Source organism: Rhodamnia argentea, chromosome 9 (assembly GCF_020921035.1).
Source record: "Rhodamnia argentea isolate NSW1041297 chromosome 9, ASM2092103v1, whole genome shotgun sequence".
Classification (NCBI taxonomy): domain Eukaryota; kingdom Viridiplantae; phylum Streptophyta; class Magnoliopsida; order Myrtales; family Myrtaceae; genus Rhodamnia; species Rhodamnia argentea.
This window is the reverse complement of record NC_063158.1, coordinates 20,150,245-20,169,821: the sequence shown is the minus strand read 5'-3', so window position 1 is coordinate 20,169,821 and position 19,577 is coordinate 20,150,245. Positions and strand designations below refer to the sequence as shown.

General features: G+C 40.7%; 2 protein-coding genes and 1 pseudogene across 11 annotated transcripts; 1 reads left to right on the top strand and 2 right to left on the bottom strand.

Moving 5' to 3' along the window:
- Positions 1–1,543: 1,543 nt before the first annotated feature.
- LOC125316522 (transcription factor bHLH144-like) lies at positions 1,544–4,521 on the bottom strand. The gene is made up of 3 exons (XM_048284992.1): positions 4,423–4,521; positions 3,882–4,057; positions 1,544–2,817 (listed from the first exon to the last, which is right to left on the bottom strand). The coding sequence occupies exon 3, from the start codon at positions 2,512–2,514 to the stop codon at positions 1,792–1,794; it is 723 nt and encodes a 240-aa protein (XP_048140949.1). The 5' UTR covers positions 2,515–2,817; positions 3,882–4,057; positions 4,423–4,521; the 3' UTR covers positions 1,544–1,791.
- Positions 4,522–7,515: 2,994 nt separating this feature from the next.
- Positions 7,516–11,202, bottom strand: LOC115727993 (annotated as a pseudogene).
- Positions 11,203–12,951: 1,749 nt separating this feature from the next.
- Positions 12,952–19,102, top strand: LOC115727996 (mitochondrial inner membrane protease subunit 1-like). Of its 10 annotated transcripts, XM_048284995.1 has the most exons (8): positions 13,028–13,138; positions 14,702–14,947; positions 15,040–15,141; positions 15,562–15,852; positions 15,993–16,217; positions 16,707–16,817; positions 17,903–17,972; positions 18,891–19,102. In XM_048284995.1, exons 4-7 carry the CDS (start codon positions 15,727–15,729, stop codon positions 17,960–17,962), a joined length of 522 nt encoding a protein of 173 aa, XP_048140952.1. In that variant the 5' UTR covers positions 13,028–13,138; positions 14,702–14,947; positions 15,040–15,141; positions 15,562–15,726; the 3' UTR covers positions 17,963–17,972; positions 18,891–19,102. The 10 variants fall into 10 exon arrangements, with proteins under 10 accessions (XP_048140954.1, XP_030514185.1, XP_030514184.1 ...); XM_048284994.1 differs by lacking the exon at positions 14,702–14,947 and having other exon boundaries at positions 12,958–13,091; positions 15,609–15,852; XM_048284996.1 differs by lacking the exon at positions 13,028–13,138 and having other exon boundaries at positions 15,609–15,852.
- The last annotated feature ends 475 nt before the right edge of the window (positions 19,103–19,577 follow it).

Here is a 19,577-nt window from a genome sequence, read left to right as displayed (position 1 = left end):
TATAACCCGTTTTAACCCATTTCTATACAATAATAATTTTATGACCCATACCCGACCCAACCCATACCCAACCCATACCCGACCCCGCATTTCTTAAGCGTTTCCTTTTTTATTTTTTTGTTTTCCTTTTTATTTTTTCTTTTTTCCTCCTCCCTCCTCCCCCTCTACAACTCCTCCTCCCTCCTCCGTCTAAGGCCGGCGACTTCACGAACACTCGAACAAGCGGCCAACACATTCACCATCGTGACTCGATTCAAGTTTAACTCAAACAGCAACATCCGCTCGAACGCCGTCAAGACATCATCGAACCTCCTAACCTTCATGTATGCAGTGATGAGGACAATCCACGACACAACGTCTCTTTGGGGCATTTCGTCGAACATCCGGCAGCAAAGTGTCATGTCACCGCCTCCGGACGCGTAAAGATTGAACAGCGAATTTCGGACGAGCTAGACGCTTGTAGGTAGCTATCGCGGCAGAAGTAGTCCCCGTCGAGTGATCTTCCTCTGTGTTCGTTACTCTCGGACTCGGTGAAGAAGAAGGAAACAGAGATGAAAACTCCAATGGCTTCCAAAGTGTGGGGTTCGCCTTTTTTCCGAGTGACGTAGAGTTGAAAAATGGGTTAAAATATGGATCAAAAAGATAACCCATATTTTAACCTGTTTTTTGGACTTTAGTTTTTTCAACCCATTTTATCCCATTTTAGAAAAAAAGTGAGTTACCCATATAGAGTGGGTCTTCTCAAAATGAGTCAGAAAATGGGCATATGACCCATATTGCCGGCTCTACTCACAACTGCTCTTTTCTTCTCCCTCGTGAATTGGTTCATTCAATGTTTCTATAATTCCTGTTTATGAAAGCACAACCATCTTTTCTACTTCTGTACTCGAAATCACGGCTGTCCACGGGTGGCGTGGAAATTCAGAATTAGGCCAGGGATGTTCTCGAAAAAGAAAAACGAAAAACAAGTCCTCAAAGATAACTCGTGCGAAGGTGCTAACAAATCAACAAAGACAAAATTCAACTGGCAAAAGAATAACTTCAAGAAAAGAGGTACGGAAGTTGAATCAGAGCGAAAGTGAGGCCTTGTTTTGTAGTGGGGTTGCTTTCCTCAATCACATACAACAGCACATGGTCACAAACAAATTCACATATAGCGAAATTTATGGGCCACTTCATTAACTTGATTATGTAGTAATTAATAGGGAATTGCGCATACGGATCTAGCTTGCTAGGAGCTTAAAATCCACAGCTATAATAGTTGTGAGCAAAACGTACTTGTGAACCCCCAAGTAAAAAGTTTAACTCGTACCAGAAAAACTGGGACTCCCTGTTGTTATAATGCAAGAGATTGTAGAATGGAAGAAGCCAACAGATAATACCAATAAGCCCAATTTTTAAGATGTACCCTACTGATAAACAAAGACTAATTACAGTACCCCTACTAATGGAAAACAACTTGATAAATGACAGTGAAGCCAGTGAGGCACCAATGACACATACTTTTTATTTTACTGTCTACAAGGCCAAGAGTCGAGACAGCTACAACATAAGAAATCTGCATCTTACACAACATATAAATGGTCATTTCTCAGTCTCTCTTCTCTTCAAAGCAGCTAACTAGGGTTCATAGTCCCAACATCCTAACAACCATTAGCAAATATCTTAACAGCATCTACAAGCTAGCAAATGCATATTATCAGCACAAAGAGAGAGAGAGAGAGAGAGAGAGAAGGGGAGTGCTACCCGTATGTAGCAGCTTAGTCCCAGTGCCATAGCATGGATACCAGCCTAGTCCTTAAAGTCTCCAAGCTTCTCTGCTTCAATCTTCAAAGTCTTGAGGTATCTAACAGCTTCATCAAACAAAGTAACAGTGCTCATCTGATTGCCACCAGGAATGATTCCTCTCAGCGCCTTTACCATCTTCTTCATTTTCTGCTGCTTGGGTTCATTGCTCGAACTGCTTGTACCGCCCGAGGACTTCTGGAGAAGAGAAGAGATGCTAAGTTTCCTAGTCTTTGATCTGTAGCTGGAGCACGAATCAGGGGACGAGCTCCCATAATTGCCATTGGTCCTTGCAGTGCTCACCTCATCCTCGTCATACTCTTCATCTTCCTCCTCTTCCAAGCTCAGCAAAGCATCAATATCATCTGAGTCCTCTTTATCAGAAAATGAAACCTCCCTTTGTTCGTTGAAAGCACATTTTATCTCATCTTTCTTCTCAACATAGGTCGGATAGCTTTGAAAGCCTGGATTTCCAAATTTTGGGGCAATTGCCGGGTGAAACATGATCCGGCTCTGGTAAGCAGTCTGGTCAAATACAATGAAATTCTTCGGGCACAAAGTAGATGGTTGGAATTGAAGACCATGGACCGGTGGAAGGTGTTCCATGGCCTGTGGTGGTGGCACCGCACAAAATGCATATGCAGTCGAAAAATCCATGTACTCACCACTCATTTGATTAGTCATGGAATATGATTCCTTTTTGGGAGGCAAGGGGTGGTTGCTCTCCATCAGTGTTACAATTTCCAACTAATAATCGTCTGCAGTGAAGACGTAAATCTTCGGCTGTCCGAGTTCGTAACACTGAATTTCAAGTGGCTGAGAAGGCAGCTAAAGTGACGACAGAGTCACAAAACTAAATACTGTATAAGGCTATTGTAACGATTATCAGAACCAAATATTTCACTTTCACGGCATTACTCCTGCATATACACAACCAGAGCGCCTCTCTATTCTCCCTAATGTCCCAATTCCCAGAGCTTAACAGGGTGGAGACTACGTAACAGGCTTAAGCAACTGACGGAAGTATTCAGCCTGTTGTATAACATGGAAACAGGGGATTTAGGCTACAATATTTCTTCTTCAAATAAGACAATCAGGTTAAGGCAAACATGCATAGAAAAAGCAGCAAGAACATGTAGCCAGTATATAGACAAAAGGCGCATAATCCAATGAAAGGAAACCAAATAATCAAGTATATATCAAAGAAAAGGCAGTTAGCTTTTATCCCATATTTAACATTTGATGCGCTATTAACATGATAGAGACAACTTGAGGGATTGAAGGAAGGCATATTGGCGATACATGGGCCAATCACAGGCAACTACAACAATTGACATATAGGAAATGCAAAAGGGGATTCCATTTTATCCCTCAACTTTGGGGTGGTCTGAGTTTGCACCCTAAACCAATAACTTCAAAGCCTGGCATTTTCACCCCGTCAACTTTGTAGCGTGAACTTTCTAGTGTGTCATATTTTGCATCGTCGACTTCAATAAATGTGGAATCCCACAAGATAGTCACTTAAAGGATTTATGTTAGTTTACAATGTAAAGTGCAAAAAACCATCCATTTCAGGTTTGTAGAAGCGTCACATAAACTGAAAAGTGCCTAAACTAAAATGTTCATTGAGGTAGATGCAACTTTTAAAAGTTTAGGGTCATACCATTGCCAAACTTTCAGTGAACAAACCAAAGTTCTCCCCAAACAGTACTGAAATGCATGCCCAGAAGATGATTGCAGGAACTGATAAACATTGGACCAACAGTGCACAAGTAGGTCACATATATCATCATAACGAAGCACTAGTGTGGATTTTAAACATTTACAACCGCGCAACTAAGCACAGGAAGCAAAGATGTCATTAATTAACTCAAAATTCTCTTTTCAAGAATAACATTTCTTTCATTGCAATTTGACGTAAGATACTGAAAAGCAAAGTGGCAGATGTTAGTCCGGAAAAGTAACACCCACTCAGCAGTAACCAAAATGGCTGCATTTGGGCAAGCACATTCGGTAGGTTCAAGGTAAACACAAGGAGAGCAACCTCATAAGAAATTAAGTTCTCGACCAAGCAAACATCAAAATAAGCACTTCACCTGACAAACTTGCATCAATTGGTAATGGGCAATCAATCCAACACTCATTTTAATTTTGCCAACTTCCTTCACTGCTCGATATCTCTTAAAGGTGACTCCAATGTACATTCTCAATTCTCCCACAAAATCCAAATGGCCAAACCGGATGAATGTGTTGCTTTACTTTGAAAAACTACCTGCAAAGGGAAAACCAGGAAGCTAAGCAGAACATAGCCATTCTCTTGCCCACGATGCCAAAAATGTAGTTGAGAAAGAATTTAACAAGAACAAACTTATACTCTTGACAGTTGTCACTAACTGCTCTACTTCATAATGGATAAAACGACCACCTTATCACTCTTGGTGAGAGGTAAAGCATACGGAAATTGAAGACCTCCAGCAACTTAAATTTCACAGACAGAACACCATCACCCGTAGAATGAAGTTCCCCTCAGGAATCCCACACTCCCGCCCCATTCAATATTGTCAACTTCTTGTGAATAAGACAAGTTACACGACAAACTGAAAACATACTGCAGAACTTGAGAGCAAAAGGACTTACCAACTCGATGAAATTATAGGATAAAAAAGAAGGCAACCAAGCGAACGAAGTTCCTGAACATCCACGGCATGTTGATCCACTTCTTTCGATCTGAATCGACATCAAGATGATGTGTATAAAAAGAGGAAAGAAAAAAAATCAAGCAACGAGACCGCAATTGCAATTTCAGAAATAGCCTAGCCAACAACCCATTCAACACCATCTTACCACATATAACTAAAAATTCAAACTTCAGGATACAAAGACACGGGCAAACCCCTAGTTCCTACGGATAGCATCATCTACTCCCAACAATCCTCACGAACGAGCAGGGCGAGATCTAACGCGACGACAAAGCAACGAAGCGCGCGACGTTCCCCTCGATTCGGTCCCCCGACGAGCTCAAACAAGAGAAGCTCGACTCGAACGATTGGGGAAAGGAACGGGGAAAACCCCCATTTCCCTAAGCTCGAAAGCAATCAAAAGAACGGGCGAAAGAGAAACGACTGCGATGCGGATCGAAATCACAAGCGGAAACGAAACGAAACGGGAATACCGGGGACAAAGGGACGAACCTCACCTCTGATTCTTCTCAGGAAAACGAAGACCTAATTTCGAAGATCGCAGATGCCCGCAGAGAGAGAGAGAGAGAGAGTAAAGTGATGAGATGCGAAGAGAGAGCGAGAGAGAGTAGTGCACACCAGGGAATATATTTGTATTTTTTGTTTTATTTTATTTTTGGTTGGGTTCCAAGTCAAACGCGGGGAATCTGGGCCGTCGGATGGGGGGCATCGGGAATGCTTTTTCCGGGTCCAGCGGATGGTGTTCCGGCCGTCGGATCGAGCACGCGTGAAGTGAAGGTGGGGGAGTCTGTGGGGCCCGCTAGCTTTGACAAAATCTTCCGCATCTTCGATCGAAACTGATAGCAACCCCCCTCCAGGGGGGGAAAAAGTGGAATGCCCTCCCTGCCACTTCTTAAAAATAATATTCTCCATGAAATATAACAGAATTTTTCTAGTAATATTAACATTCGCAAAAATTACATAGAGTTTTAGACGTTATTGTAAAGACATTATACCCGAAAATTTATTATGCAATTACATTTTTTTTTAAATTATACCCGAAAAGAAAGGGATTTTTTTGTAAATTACATATTATAACGACGATAAACGCCTCCTATTTGTTACTTTTTTTTTATAGATATTTCATTTTCGACTCATTTGATTAGGTAAATTCATTATGGTAGTCTATTCAGGTGCATCGGATAAGATTTTGTCGATGGGGAATTAGGGATCGCAAGCGTAGTCTCAAGAGGTCATTTTGAGTAGGAAAATTACGAGCGTAGAGTTTACGGCATGGATATATGCCTAGCAATTATGATATACCATTAATATGAATTTACTGAGAAGTGAAATGAAACTTGCCCCTTGGAATCTTTCTCATGTATGTGTTGTGTTGAAACCTTAAAAAAAAAAAATCATTTGGGAATGGTTTACTTAGGCTCCGTTCGTTTTGTGAAAAATATGGTGTTTTTGGAAAATATTTTATGGGAAGTCATCTTTTAGAAAATGATAGCATTTTTTGGTGTTTGGCTGAAATATTAAAATGCACTGAAAGAAAATTTCCGTTTGTTTGGTAAGAAAAGTATCTTCCATCATTTGATGTTACGCCTTGTCGTTTGGTCAAAAATTGTTGTCATGAACCCGACCATCCTATCCAGCACGGCCGGCACTAACTTGAAATTTTTTTGTAATTTCTGAAAAAAGCTTATGAATATTTCAATAATACATTATTTTTTCTTTTCTTGCTTTTCTCTTTTATTTCTTCCTAGGCAGGTGAGGCCGAACCTTGCCGTATCCAACCACTGGCAGAGGAAGAATAAAAAAATAAATAAATAAATAAATCCAAACATAAAAAAAAAAAAAAATTTTAAAAAGAAAAGGAATGTGAAATTGTGTAGGGAGGAAAGAGAAAGGAAAATGATTTCTCTTTTTTTATGGGAAATGTTTTTCTTGACTAGTTTGTTTTCCATTAACAAAATATTGAAAAATTCAAAAAACGTTTTCCTAGAAGTTATTTTCCACAAGATGAACAGAGCCTTCAATATAACTTTCTTGACGTTTGGAATTGACTTTTTTTTTTCCCAATAAAAAATCGGAATTAAACCAACCACATTTTCATCTTCGAAAAAAAGAACTTTAAAATTGATTGTACATAAACAATTTTAATTGTTTTCATAACAAACATTTTAATCTAAGAATCACATAAAATGACTTGGAAATCTCTTATCCATTTCTTTTCTATATTGGTACGCACGACAGCTACCTTTTGCCCTCTTGCCCGTATGATCTGAGTAATTGATTATGAGGGTTTCATTTTTGCAAATTCACTGTCACGGACAATATAATCTACTTTATGTCATGGTTGTATTATAGCCATCATATATTCCAAATATGACATCATTAATTAATCGCAGTGAAATGCCAAAAGAAAAAGATAATGGGCCCAAATATAGAAAAGAAGTAGAATATTAAAAAAAAAAAACGTTGAGGAGTGCAAGATTAGCTCCAGCTGCGCACTCAGAGTGTGTACGGAGTGTTCACCGCACTTCGAAATCGACTAGCTCTGATACCAAGGCTCCGCCTGTTTAACGAAAAAAGAGTGATTCGAAAAATGTTTTTTTCTTAAAGTAATCGCATGTATCGCTAGAAATGATTGATCAATGAAAAATATTTTTCATTACCGATGACAATTCATGTCAAAATATTTGCGTAAACGATATGATCGATTACTTTTTTGGGAAATGCTTTTCAGGTCATTCATTTTTTTCGCGGATCGAACAGAACCTAAGATAAGAATAATGTAAAGAATAGGTTTGTGGAATTTCTGTGTATTTCAAGCCTATGTATAGGCCTTTATAAGATGACTATTTAAGATAACATATATCAATTAATATATGTGGAATTATAGAGATTAGTTCGGTCTTAAGAGAATCCCTTTCAAGTTTGCTTATAATTTCCCAAACTACGGGGAGCAAACACGACGAATTTTGTAAAATGACTGTTTAACATAATATGTCAGTTAACATTATGAACAATTTAAATACGTTCAGTCTCGAGAGAATCCTTTTTAAGTTTATTTATAATTACCCAAACCAAGACAACACGTCAACTAAAAGTTGACCAGAAATGGAAAAGAAAGAATATCACATCCAATCACAATCGAGTGACCGCCAGATGGCAAGATACGATTCGCGCCGGAATTGACTATTTCCAAGCCCTCACGAGCGTTGATCTCGAAATGAACTTTTTGGCTACCTCCAGCACGAACGAGGGCCCTCTTGAACCCAATCACTTGCTTTACGGGGTGCGCCCAAGATCCCACGAGGAGGCTTGGAGTGCACCAGGACGACGTCGCTCCTGTCCACGGTCCCGGTGTTCCTCACCTGGACTTCGAAATCGATGCCCGCCGTCGTGGCAGTCCAAGTCGTCCACGTGTGCCACGGGACATGACAGCCTCTCAGCGCCATGCGCGTAGTATGCGCGTAGTCGAGTTCCCGGCGGTACTCGAGATTCGCTCTCCCGATGTGGACAGACCGCTTCGCGAACGTCAACGAGTAATTGAACGAGATGTAGCTTAGCTCCGTAGCCGAAGGGGTGCACGACGGAGCCCTCGAAGAACTTGTAAGTGCGTCCTTGGTAGCCCAGGGAGTCGACCGGCCTTAGCCGCATCGATGTCATGGGCAACATGTCGACATAGTCAGTCATGTGTGCCATGTTAGTGGTAGCCTTGCACCTAGTAAATAAATCAACATAACTCACCATACCACGATTGCTTATTACAGTAAATAATAGTACGATATATAAAAGTCATTTTTTAGCTTTTCTGTAAAATTATACACTTTCAAACGTGTGAAAGTTTCATATGTTTTGAATTTAAAATATGTTAAAATATATGCATTGTAAGATTTTGATTTAATGAAAAGTATAATTCGAAATATATCCACTTTGATATGGTAGGGCAATTTCCTATTTACCGGGATTATAGTTGCCAAAGACAACATCGGCGATAGCTTGACCACCTTACTCTCCGGGATATCCAGCCCACAAGATGGCACCGATTTTCGAATTCTCCGTCGCAAACGAGACGTCGACGCAGCCGGCCAACGGAATCACGAGGACGACGGGCCCTTGGCGACCTCCGCCGCTTGATTGATGAGTTGAGTCTGGAAGCCGGGAAGAAGGAGGTCGGTCCGGTCCAGACTCTTGGCCTCCACCGACAGATTACCGTGGCATCCGCACGCCTGGCGGTTTCCATGGCCCTGGAAGAAGAAGCTCTCGTTCTTGCAAGCGACGTCTCCGCACCCCATCTCGTACTTCACCTGTCCGTAGCTAGCGAAGCCATCGACAGGCGCGGTGAACCGGCACGGGACGCCTGAATTCGAGTCACAACATCACAAAGGGAGATCGAAACCGGGAAGCAAAGTAGCATGGGCAGCTCGGGGTCACACACCGGCGTAGTTCCCGATCATGGCCTCGGTAGCGTTGGCATGGGGGCCGACGACGGCTAGGGTTTTGACCTTGCGGGAGCTGAGCGGGGAGCGTTCCGTTCTCCTTCTTCAAGAGAAAGATTCCTGCCGTCGCCGCTTGAGCGGCCAACTCGATGTTCGCCTTGGAACAAACGTCGACGTTCTTGCCGAGAGATTTGTACTTGGGACTTCCGTCGAAGAAGCCTAGCCTCACGAGCACGATGTAAAGATACTTCAACGACCGCTCGCTCTCCGACCTTCCCTTGCGCCACCGCACCGGCCGTGAAATTAGTGTAGTAATCTCCACAATCCAAGTCCAAACCTGTTATTGTAAAAAGAAAGAAAAAATACATATTCAACAAGGGCAAAAAATCACAAAAAATCCCAAACCATGCTTACTGTGACACATTTATCTTAACTTTTTTATGGGATAAAAAATCCTTAAATTTGTACGTAGGTGACACATTTACTCTTCGTCGAGATTCGGTCAACGAGCACTTTCAAAATTTTGCCTACACGGATGCTCGAAAGCAAATGGTGTTAATGCCCACTCGGCTTAATTGAAATAATAATGATGTTGTTTTGCCTGATTAAAATCATTTGACGGAATTTTAATGGAGGGTAATATGTCAATAAGTTTAAGTTTGGGGTTTTGTATGTCACAAACAAAAATTTTAGGGTAAATGCGTCACATTGAGTTTTGATGTCACAAAAAAAATAATAATAATGTGACACAATGAGCGTAATTTGAGATTTTTTGTGGCTTTTTTTTTCATTTAACGAATAATCGAATGAATTAAGAAATTAAGGGAGATTAGCCAAAACTGGCCTGCTTTAATTGTTCTTGCCACGGCGTCCTCATTTGAGTCGTTATGGAATTTGTGATTGTCCACCATCACTTCGATTGAGTCGCAGTCGGACACTATATACCTGAAAATAAATTTTTAAAAAAAATTAACAAAATAAATCTCTATAAACAAAAATAAAAAAGAAATTAGAAAATGGGTCGAGGCGTTTTCTTATAAATATAATAATAATATTATTATATACCCATGAAGATCCCACTCTTCTCTAATCTTATCCTTTAAGATTAGGAATTGCATCGTAAGAGCAAATGACGCTGCTAACGTCGCCGTTTTTGACGCACATCTCGAAAGGCCTAAGAAATGTCTCCATTGGATCTTGCTCGTGCACCTTCAAGGACAAGCAACCGACGTAAGTTTCTCTCTTTTTTTTTTTTTTTTTTTTTTTTTGCTTCTCTATGAACGAAAAACGGGCAGCTTCGCCCTTACCAAAAAAAAAAAACGGGCAGCTTCACGATCGCCCGATGTGAACCCTAGAATGAGAAAGAGGGACTGGACATTTTTTTTTTGAAGGATTGCCGTCCCGTCAAAATGGGCGATCGACCCCGTTCCAGTTGTCGACGTCGTAAACTGCGTAGTGCTTGCAACTTGAGGAGACCTTGAGAGGCCTTTGGTTCGGGTCGGCGGCGTCCGCCTCGGCTCCCTCGACGTCTTGCAAGCCGTGGACGTAGTTCACGGCGTACATCCCGACCACGAACGGGTCCTCCCCGGGGGGGTCTCCAGAGCTCGTCCCCAGCTAGGGTCTCTTACCACGTTAATGTTGGGGCTCCAAAACGTCAGCCCGGCTCTTCCTAGGTTGTACATTGCTCTCGCTTCGGTCGAAACGGCCTGCGTTAAGCACGCATAGCGTCGTTTTTAGCCTCTAATTCTGTGATTGTTACGTGCATTTTGAGTGCAGGGGTTTCGCTCACCTGGCCAATACTTTTCCATACAGAGTCGTTGAAGGAGGCGGCCATGAGGATTACAGTGGGGAAACTCGTCGCGCCGGGGACGACGTCATCGAAGAAGGTCCCGAAGCCCACTTTTGAGACGCCGTAGTGTGCTTCGGACCACCACTGGTACTTGGGAAGCCCTAGCCTAAGGACGCCATAGGCGTGGTTGCCAAGCTGCCGTGCCTTCTAGTCGAGATTCATCCGCTTCGCAAGATCTGTCGCTCTTGCCTCGTAGGGCCCCGAGGCATTGCAGAACGAGAAGGCCGAGAGTTTCGCATAGCGCGAGGCATCGCACACTTAAGTGTAGTTAGCAGCACTCGAAGAAGAAGGCGACAGCGCCGACACCGACGCCGACGCCGACGCGGACAAATGGTCAACCCTAAATTTAGGAGGCTTGGCTTTTGTAACTGTTCTTGCGGCCGTACAGGCCGAGAAAAAGAGCGAGAAAGATGAGGGTGATTGTGGCGAAATGAGGCATTTCTGAGATTTCTGATGGAAGAGTAGCTTGGAGATTGGACTTGACTAATGGAGAGCTCAATTGGAGATGAACCTAATTAGAACAGATAAGATATGTGCAGAAGAGAAATGGGTTTGTGTAATTTCTCAAAATACAAGGCATCTATAGGTTTAAACATGGGTAGATAATGTACATTATCCGCCACGATCAATTAGATGAATTACAAAATAACGTAACTCGAAATACGTATAATCAAACGAGATGGCTAGAATATCCTAATTGTCTCCGACGAAGATTAATCGGGGTCTAGACAAGTTCGATGAGTTTAGCAGCTCGTCATGATCAAAGTTGGCTAGATTTTGCCAAAAAGAAGAGTGAATCAATGGAGATAAGATCACATTCTCACGTACATGGAAGAACGTTGTGTTTATCCCTTTTGTACCCTGCTGAGAGCTAGGTGAGTCATGATGAGAGGATCTAGTTATAAGTATAACCAACAATACGTGTGATTTATCAAACACATTACTTAAGTTTGTTGACTATAATAGTTTTGATTTTGTGTTTTAAGTTCGGTCTTGGAAGATTCTACAAATCGTGTCGTCCCGTGCATGCAATGTGATGACCAGGAGATTCATGAAATGGTGGATTTCCTGATGTGATTGTAGTGTTTTTGTTGGCGATGAGGTAATCTTGGGAGGCTAATCTTGCTTAATTTGTTCCGTTTAGTTCATTGCCGATGCATTTGGGGGTGTTTTGTTCGTTGTGTCTAGACCCAAAACCAGTAGACCTAATGACTGTCGATTTTGAGGGATCCGCGGTCGGGATAAAATTTAAAATAGGATAAGACTTAAATGATATTATACGCAATGTGCTTTTTGCATTTAACATTTGCAAAAACCTATGTTTTTCCAGAATTGAAATGTGGTTAGTTAACATGGTCAAAATTAGTAAAGATGTTCACAATGATGTTTTGCTCTCTATCGTTAAGTTTGAGCTACTAATTTTACCCCCAAGGTAAGTTGGTTCTCAATTTAGGGTTTGAAGAAGAAGTGAATTTGTCCCCCCCAATTCTTTTAATTTGGGGAAATATGTGCTATGCGATGTCATTTAAAGCGATTAAAGCCGACTCACTTTGCTGGCAGACCACGTCGGATTTTCTAGCATCTTAAATGGGTGATAACACTTAAGTGATCATTTTTCTAATAATGTGGCATTGAAATGATCTCGAAAAGTTTTGGCACTAAAGTAAGCGTCCGAAAATTATGGCAATCTTAGTGTGATTTTCCAAACTACAACTATATTGTAAATCCAGCAATTAAAATAGAATCTTGCGTACAAGTCATTAGATAACTTCAACTGTTAATTATAGTTACGATGTTCTTTTGCAATATCAATATCTTCGAAAAAAACATGTATTTGCCATGGCAACATCTCGATGTTAATGTTATCGAATTACTAGAAAAACTTCTCGAGTCTCGTTTATGATTCACATAAAATCTAACTAAGAGTTGAGAAAAATAATTTGGAAGGAAAAACAAAAAACCTATCTATAATTTGAAAGAAAGTAATTAATTTTGCAAGAAGAAATAAAACAATCTTAGCAAAACGTTGTACGGTTACTTTTAATTAATTAATCACTTGCTGTTTTTTTTTTTTTTTAACGAAGCAACTCAGGTAATGAAATAAAATTTGCTAAAAAGTAAATTATAAGTCTATCCATTTCTTCTATTGTCGCTCTCTCATAGAGAGGCTCACTCCGCCGCTTTCGAGGCTCCCCCCGTCGCTCGCAACGGCTTCGCCGCCCTGTAGCTCGCGGTGGCTTAGCCCTCGCCGCTCGCCCTTCCCTTGCAGCGACGGCACGCCACGACCCCGATCCCACGCAAGCCCCGACGTCGTCGTTGGACCCTCAGGTACCCATGCCGCCGCCGCCGCCGTGGCTCTCTGTTTTTCCTTTTTGGTGCGTTAAGTCAGCTGATTTTCTCTCTGGAAGCTTATGTGTATGCTGCTGAGTTGATCAGTTGTGTCAAAACAGGGATACGTTTAGAAAAAATTGATTGAGAAATTGTTAGCCGAAATTTTTGCCTCCGACCGGGGGAGGGGGGGCGCGGGGGCTTGGGTGGGGCAATGGGCTCAGGGCGTTGGTGGGGGATCCCCATCCCATGCACACTCCTAAACGTCAGATATGTTCCTCGAACACCAAACCAGGTTGCTAGAGACATCTCTTAAAGTGGAATGTGATCCCATTTACTTTTTGGTCTCTTTACTACTCTCTGCAAATATCCAAATTGATTACATGATTGACCGTATTCGAGATGAGATAAGAATTTTTTTTTTTTAAATTTGATCCTTATGTTTAGGTTAATGGGATGCGATTATTTGTCTAGACTTACTAAAACATATTGCGATGATTGACTCTCTTTGAAGTAAGAGTTCCTTCTTTACTTGTATTTGCCTATGATAGATGCAGCCTGTGACATGCACATGTCGCCCTGGTAGTATTTTGTTAGAGGTAAAAGAATTTACTTGTCTTGTGTTTTATTCGAATAGTTTCTTAACTAGTTTCAGTTTAGTGCTTTCTCATCTGATGTACATGAGGTGGATCTATCCTTCTTCTTGGACTGATAATCGACACATGGAATGGAAGGAGCTATTATACTTCTTGAGTTTGTGTTTGCTAAGTCGTGTAAGGATGGAAAGATCTTATGTCCTTGTGTTGAACTGTGTCAACACTTATTAAGCTAAATAAAGGCATCAGTTAAAACTAACTAGTTGATATTTAGTTTAACAATGTAACTTGCGATTGAAAGGTTTTGTCGTGCAATAAAATAATAAAAAGTATAACTAGCAATCAAACGTGAGATATGTTGTTTAGTGAAAATGATGTTAATTACACATCTAATTCTTTGGCTTAACTAAATATTTTTAAGTACAATATTGCAAACTCAAGTATATTTAAATTGTCATACCTTTCTCATACTACAAGAAAAAGTTTACTACTTCAATGCTATTATCAAATGCTATAGCATTAATGTTTTCATAGTCAATAATCTGTCTCTGTTTTGGGCTTTTGAAAAACAGAAAATTATACTTTTCAAGGTGAGGTGATTACAAGTCTAAGTTATAGGCATAAATTTAAGTAGGATGATTTCATCATGATTGCAAACAAAACCACCTCTGTTCTATCTTTATATTGCCTGAAAGTTGAAACTGCTACTGACCTGTAAACTTGAGAACTCCAAATTTATTTGCAGTTTTGGAGTTGATTTTAAGATTGAGGGAACTTGCCACGCTTAAAATTGTTTGGTATTAACTTGTGGCTGGCTATGTCTCTTAGTTGTATCTTTGTGTAGACAAAAAAATGTATGAGTATGGTTCTTTTGTTGCTTGATGTGTTGATTTTTTAACTTCATCGTACGATTTATAGAAAGAGGTGATTGACTGGAGTTGAACTACTTTCCTTTTTGCTGATATTTCCATCTGTTAATTTATAATTTTTTAATTGGTCACTGTTTACATGCAGAACCAACACTTAGAGGACCTTTAGTAACTGTAATAGTACTCCAGCCATTGTTTAGGTTGTTTTGGCACCCATCATTGCTGTAACAGCAGTTAAACGCACCGGGGGATGCTGTTCAGGTGCTACAATAGCATGAAAAGCACCCAATAGTGCTGTTCCTGTGCTGTCGCAACCTGAACGACACCCCTTAGTGCAATTCTTGGGCTGGCCGAGCAACAACCTCTAGTGCTGTTTTTAGTCTGATATTAGGTAAACAGCAGCATTTAGCACTCAAATTGATCCATTACTTGATTTGGTGAAGCATACATTTTGTAAAGACTAACCTTCTATTGTCTGGGCAGATTTCTAGATAATGCAAAGGTGAAAAAGAAAAGGAGACGGAGGTGTTGAGATAAGTGCAACAATTAAATAGTGGGGTGGGGAACTGTTCATTTAGCTCACAGGTTGGTTGATGTCATCTCCCTTGATTATGTCATCAAACTTTGTGGATTAAAAGCCGTGCTTTTTCACTGTTTATTGAGTTATCGCTAGGAGATTCAGAAAATGGAAGAGCTTATTGTGTAATGAGTGACTTCATTCAGGCAAGTCCATTTGAAAATCGGTTACTTTGGTAGGTCATGTCTATTGTAGAAGAAGGCCAAAGATAAAGGGAAAAATGTGCATTTGCAAGGATCAAGAAAGAATGTCACAAGGGGAGATTCCATGCTGCTTTGAAACTGACTTTGGACATGTCATTTTCTTTTTACAATATGTTGCACAGTTGTACTTATTCCTTGAAGTGGGTGATGGGGGAGTTTACAATTTACTAGGATCGTATTGTTGTAGGTTTCCAAAAAGGAAAATACTTTTTATATGCAATTCAGGTGTTTCGTACAAAAGGTACTAAAGTGGGGCCCTTGCTATACTACAGGACTTTGCAAAGCATAATTGGTTACAGGTGGTCACGCGTGTTATACAGTGACTCACGGTTAGTTCGGACACAGCAAACGACCTTCCAGATAGACATAGCCAGCGACATAGTCTCATCAATGGTAGTGGGAAGTCTAAAGCTATGGACTGATCTGGTGGTAGAAGGATTCCAAAAGTCACTTCGCGTCGGCAAGTTCCTGTGCCTCCTCCATGCCATCGACACCTATGTCTGCACTCCTGTGTTGGTAAAAATTGAATCATCATCAAATACCTTGCAGTTTCAATTCCATTCCCTTTTTCTTTTTATTTTGTACCAGAAACACAATGGAAAATTTTCCAAGGAAATTCTTTAGTTAACAGGTGTTGATGATTCTATGTGTCACAGCCCTACGGCCCAAGCATGCTCCCGACCCTGAACTCGACTGGCGACTTGGTCCTTGTGGAGCGGGTCTCCACCTGGCTCGGCAAAGTGGGTCGAGGTGACATGGTGCTCTTGCGCTCTTCAGAGGATCCAAGGAAGACTCTGATCAAGCGCATCGTGGGCGTGGAAGGCGATACTGTTACTTACCTCGTGGATCCCAAGTACAGTGATGCATCAAGAACTTGTGTGGTACTTGTGACCAGCTTTCTTGATTTTGTTCGTTTTGATTTCTTTGCTTTGGATTGGATTCTGGCAATTCATTGGAACTAGTTAGCGATGTTTGCTCAGTTCTAAATAGTATAGCGCTGGTTGATGATGCTTCTTGATGAATCTTGTATGTCTTGAACCGTTATTGTTGTTGTTTTAATGAGAGGTTGCTAGGGACTATGGAACAAGTTGACATAATTCGCAGTTGCTCTCCTGTCAATTTCACTTTCTTTTAGAGAGGCGTGTCAAGTTTTCCTTTATTTTGTTATTTTCTGGTATGCTGTTAAAGTTGATGTCTTTGGTTTCCATGTCAGAGTTATAAAGATAATGTCTGGTTCGTGTTATTTTTTTACTATGCTCCCTGTAATATCTCAAAAAGTTTACCTTTATTACTCCACTTTGTCTGCATTTTTGCCTGTGTATTGTATTACAGTAAGTGAAATGTCATCTGGAGTCCCCATGTCTGTGTAGGTTCCTTGGGGAAATGTATGGGTTCAAGGAGATTACATATATAATTCTAGAGATTCACGAACTTTTGGGGCTGTGTCCTATGGTCTTGTAGAAGGCAAATTATTCTGGAGGGTGAGTATGCTTATTCATTGGACCATTTCGGCATATTCTTTTCCCTTTTCTCCAATACTTCTGTTTTACTATTATGTTAAGGCCTTGAAGCTAGTAAGGTAGTGATTCCACTAGATCTTTCTCTATATTTAACTTTTGTATAGCTTGCAGATGTTTTTGGAAATTGTATAACTTGAGATTTCTTTTAGAGTGATATCTGGTAAGTTGATTATGGGCGGAGAACATCTGTGAACTTGCATTTGCTTTGTACAAGAAGAAGTTCATGCAGTCAGTCTCTGGTTGAACAAAACTACAATGAGTGATTAATTTGGAAAAAGGGTGCTTTATGATAGTATTCCATTGCTGTTGATCTGTCCGGCCAGCCTCAATTGAAACGAAATCAATATACTTTGCTAGATGGGTAGCTGCAACTGCAAGCAGATTTGTGTGCTAGACTTAGAGATTGAGATGTCATCCATATTGAAAGGCGAAGAGGGACAACTCTATAGAATTCCCCTGGTACAGCAAGTTATGGGATTGGTAGACTTAGAGATTGAGATGTCATCCATATTGAAAGGCGACGAGGGGCGACTCTTTTTGCATTTTCTGGAGTGCAATTGCAAGTTCACCGCCCCTCACATGTTTCCTCATATTTGACTCATGATAATAGGCAGCCCTTGGAAAGATGGAAGATGGTGTTGTACCTTCTGAAATTATGTTGATATTATAAGCCAAAATGTCAATAGAGCCAAAAGACATTTGAACTTGGGCCCATGTCTGTGCATGACGGTGCACACTTATGTGGAAGCAGGGTGTTCTTTTAGTCCTTAGAATGCTGCGTTCCCCAGATTCCATTTGGAGCATGTTGTGAAAGGAAGTAATTCGGTTTTCTCCTTTGATTTTTGTGAGCAAACAAAAATTTTCTGGAATGCTTGTTCTCTTCAAGATATCTAACTTTTTTGCTTCCTTGCTTGAATATGTTGTTTGGGTCAAGAGGCCTCCTTCCTCATTGCTTTTCTTATGCGCAATTGAAACATCAGAGAAAAATGCATAGATCTTTACTTGATCCTGCCCTATGCACCACTTATTTGAAATGATTCTGTCAGCAGATATGGCCACTCAAAAGCTTTGGCTCTCTACATGGAAAAGCCAAAGAAGATTCGTAGGTCTTTTGAGGTACATTTTATTTTGTTTCAATCTATGCAGGGACTGCTGCTTTTGGATTTTGATTAATTGATTTAGCTTGTTTTATTACCATCAAGGTCTGGCGCCATCCTACTTTGGAGTAAAACCTGGATTGTGTTTCTCGTAGTATTATTACAGTGCATATCCAAAGATGGTGACATACGCTTGCTTCAACATTGTCAACCTTTTTTTGTTTTTGTTTTTTGCATGATAGATAAGATTTCATTAAGAAGGTACCAAGGGGGTACCTCCCTAAACTGCTTCAAGTAGAATCCACCTTAATTGTATGGATATGTACTTTTTGCTGTACCTAAGTGAAGAGTATACGACTAATTATCCCTAAAAGAATCTAAGATGATTGAAATCCTTGAAATGCCTTTTTGTTCCTCTCTCTCTCTCTCTCTCTCTCTCTCTCCAAATAAGCCAAAGTACGAGAGGAATCATCTTAATAATCTGCTCCTTTCCACCGCACGAGCTGTCAACATTTCTTCAGACATAACTCAGTGCATAAGAAGCATATCTTGTAAAGCATACTCTGATGATGTGTGGTTTTTTATTGTGGCTCATTATTCTATAGGTGCTCTTATTCTAACTCCTATGGGAGGACAAATTCTCTCTCCTTTAAGCAAATGCCACTGTGCTGTCTATGACCACGCTGGGCTGTATTAGCTTTAGTGAAATCCTTCTTTAATTTTTTCCCTTTAGGTGACTAGATAAGATACGGTAAGATGAGATCATTGTACACGTCTTGAGCCGGTACATTTTGGTTGGATGTTGTGAGACGTGTTCTCCTCCTTAGCGAACTTATATCGTCAGAGCACTTGCGTAGTTTCATGGGTACTAAATTGCATCTTCCCCAACTCCAGCTGATGCGTTTCTGTGCAAGTAATCCTTGTGCTTGAATTGTAGGCATGGGAGGAAGTTCTTTTGTCAGGAAGATTGTCGCCAATATGGATGACGCCTTTGATCTAAATCGTCCTCACGTATTCTCTTCCATGGATGCACGGGTATATGTCGATTATATCCTGTGTATTGTTTGCATAGGAAGAGAGTAATTGCAGCTCTTTTAGCTACCTTGTAATCAATGAAATTTTCTGGCATCATGGAATGACATTGTTCATTTCTTTCTTTTAGTCCCAGACCAACAGTATTTGGTTACTACCAACTTTTTGTGACTTGCGAGTTTGTTGTCCCAAAAGTGTTTTAGGATGCGTATGATAACACTTACGGAAGTGGATTTCTGTTCTAAAAGTGCTTTTGGAGCAGAAATTCGTTTGATAATGTAACTTCTAAAGCAGAAATCTGTTTGGTAAAAATTTTACTTATGAAAGAAATTTTCACTTCTGAAATGAATTTTCATTTCTGAAGTTGTTTTTTTCCCCAATTTGAGAAGTTAAAAAAAATAGTTTCTCCAACTCAAAGAAGTACTTCTCTCCCCATCCATTTTTCGATCATATCCATCTCCGCCAACCTCCGTAGCCGTGGATCGTCGTCGGCCTCCGCCCATCGCCAATCTCCATCGACCGTTGCCACGACCACCATCGCCTATTGCTTGACCCCGCCCACCACAGACCTCCGCCGACCGCCACCTTTCAA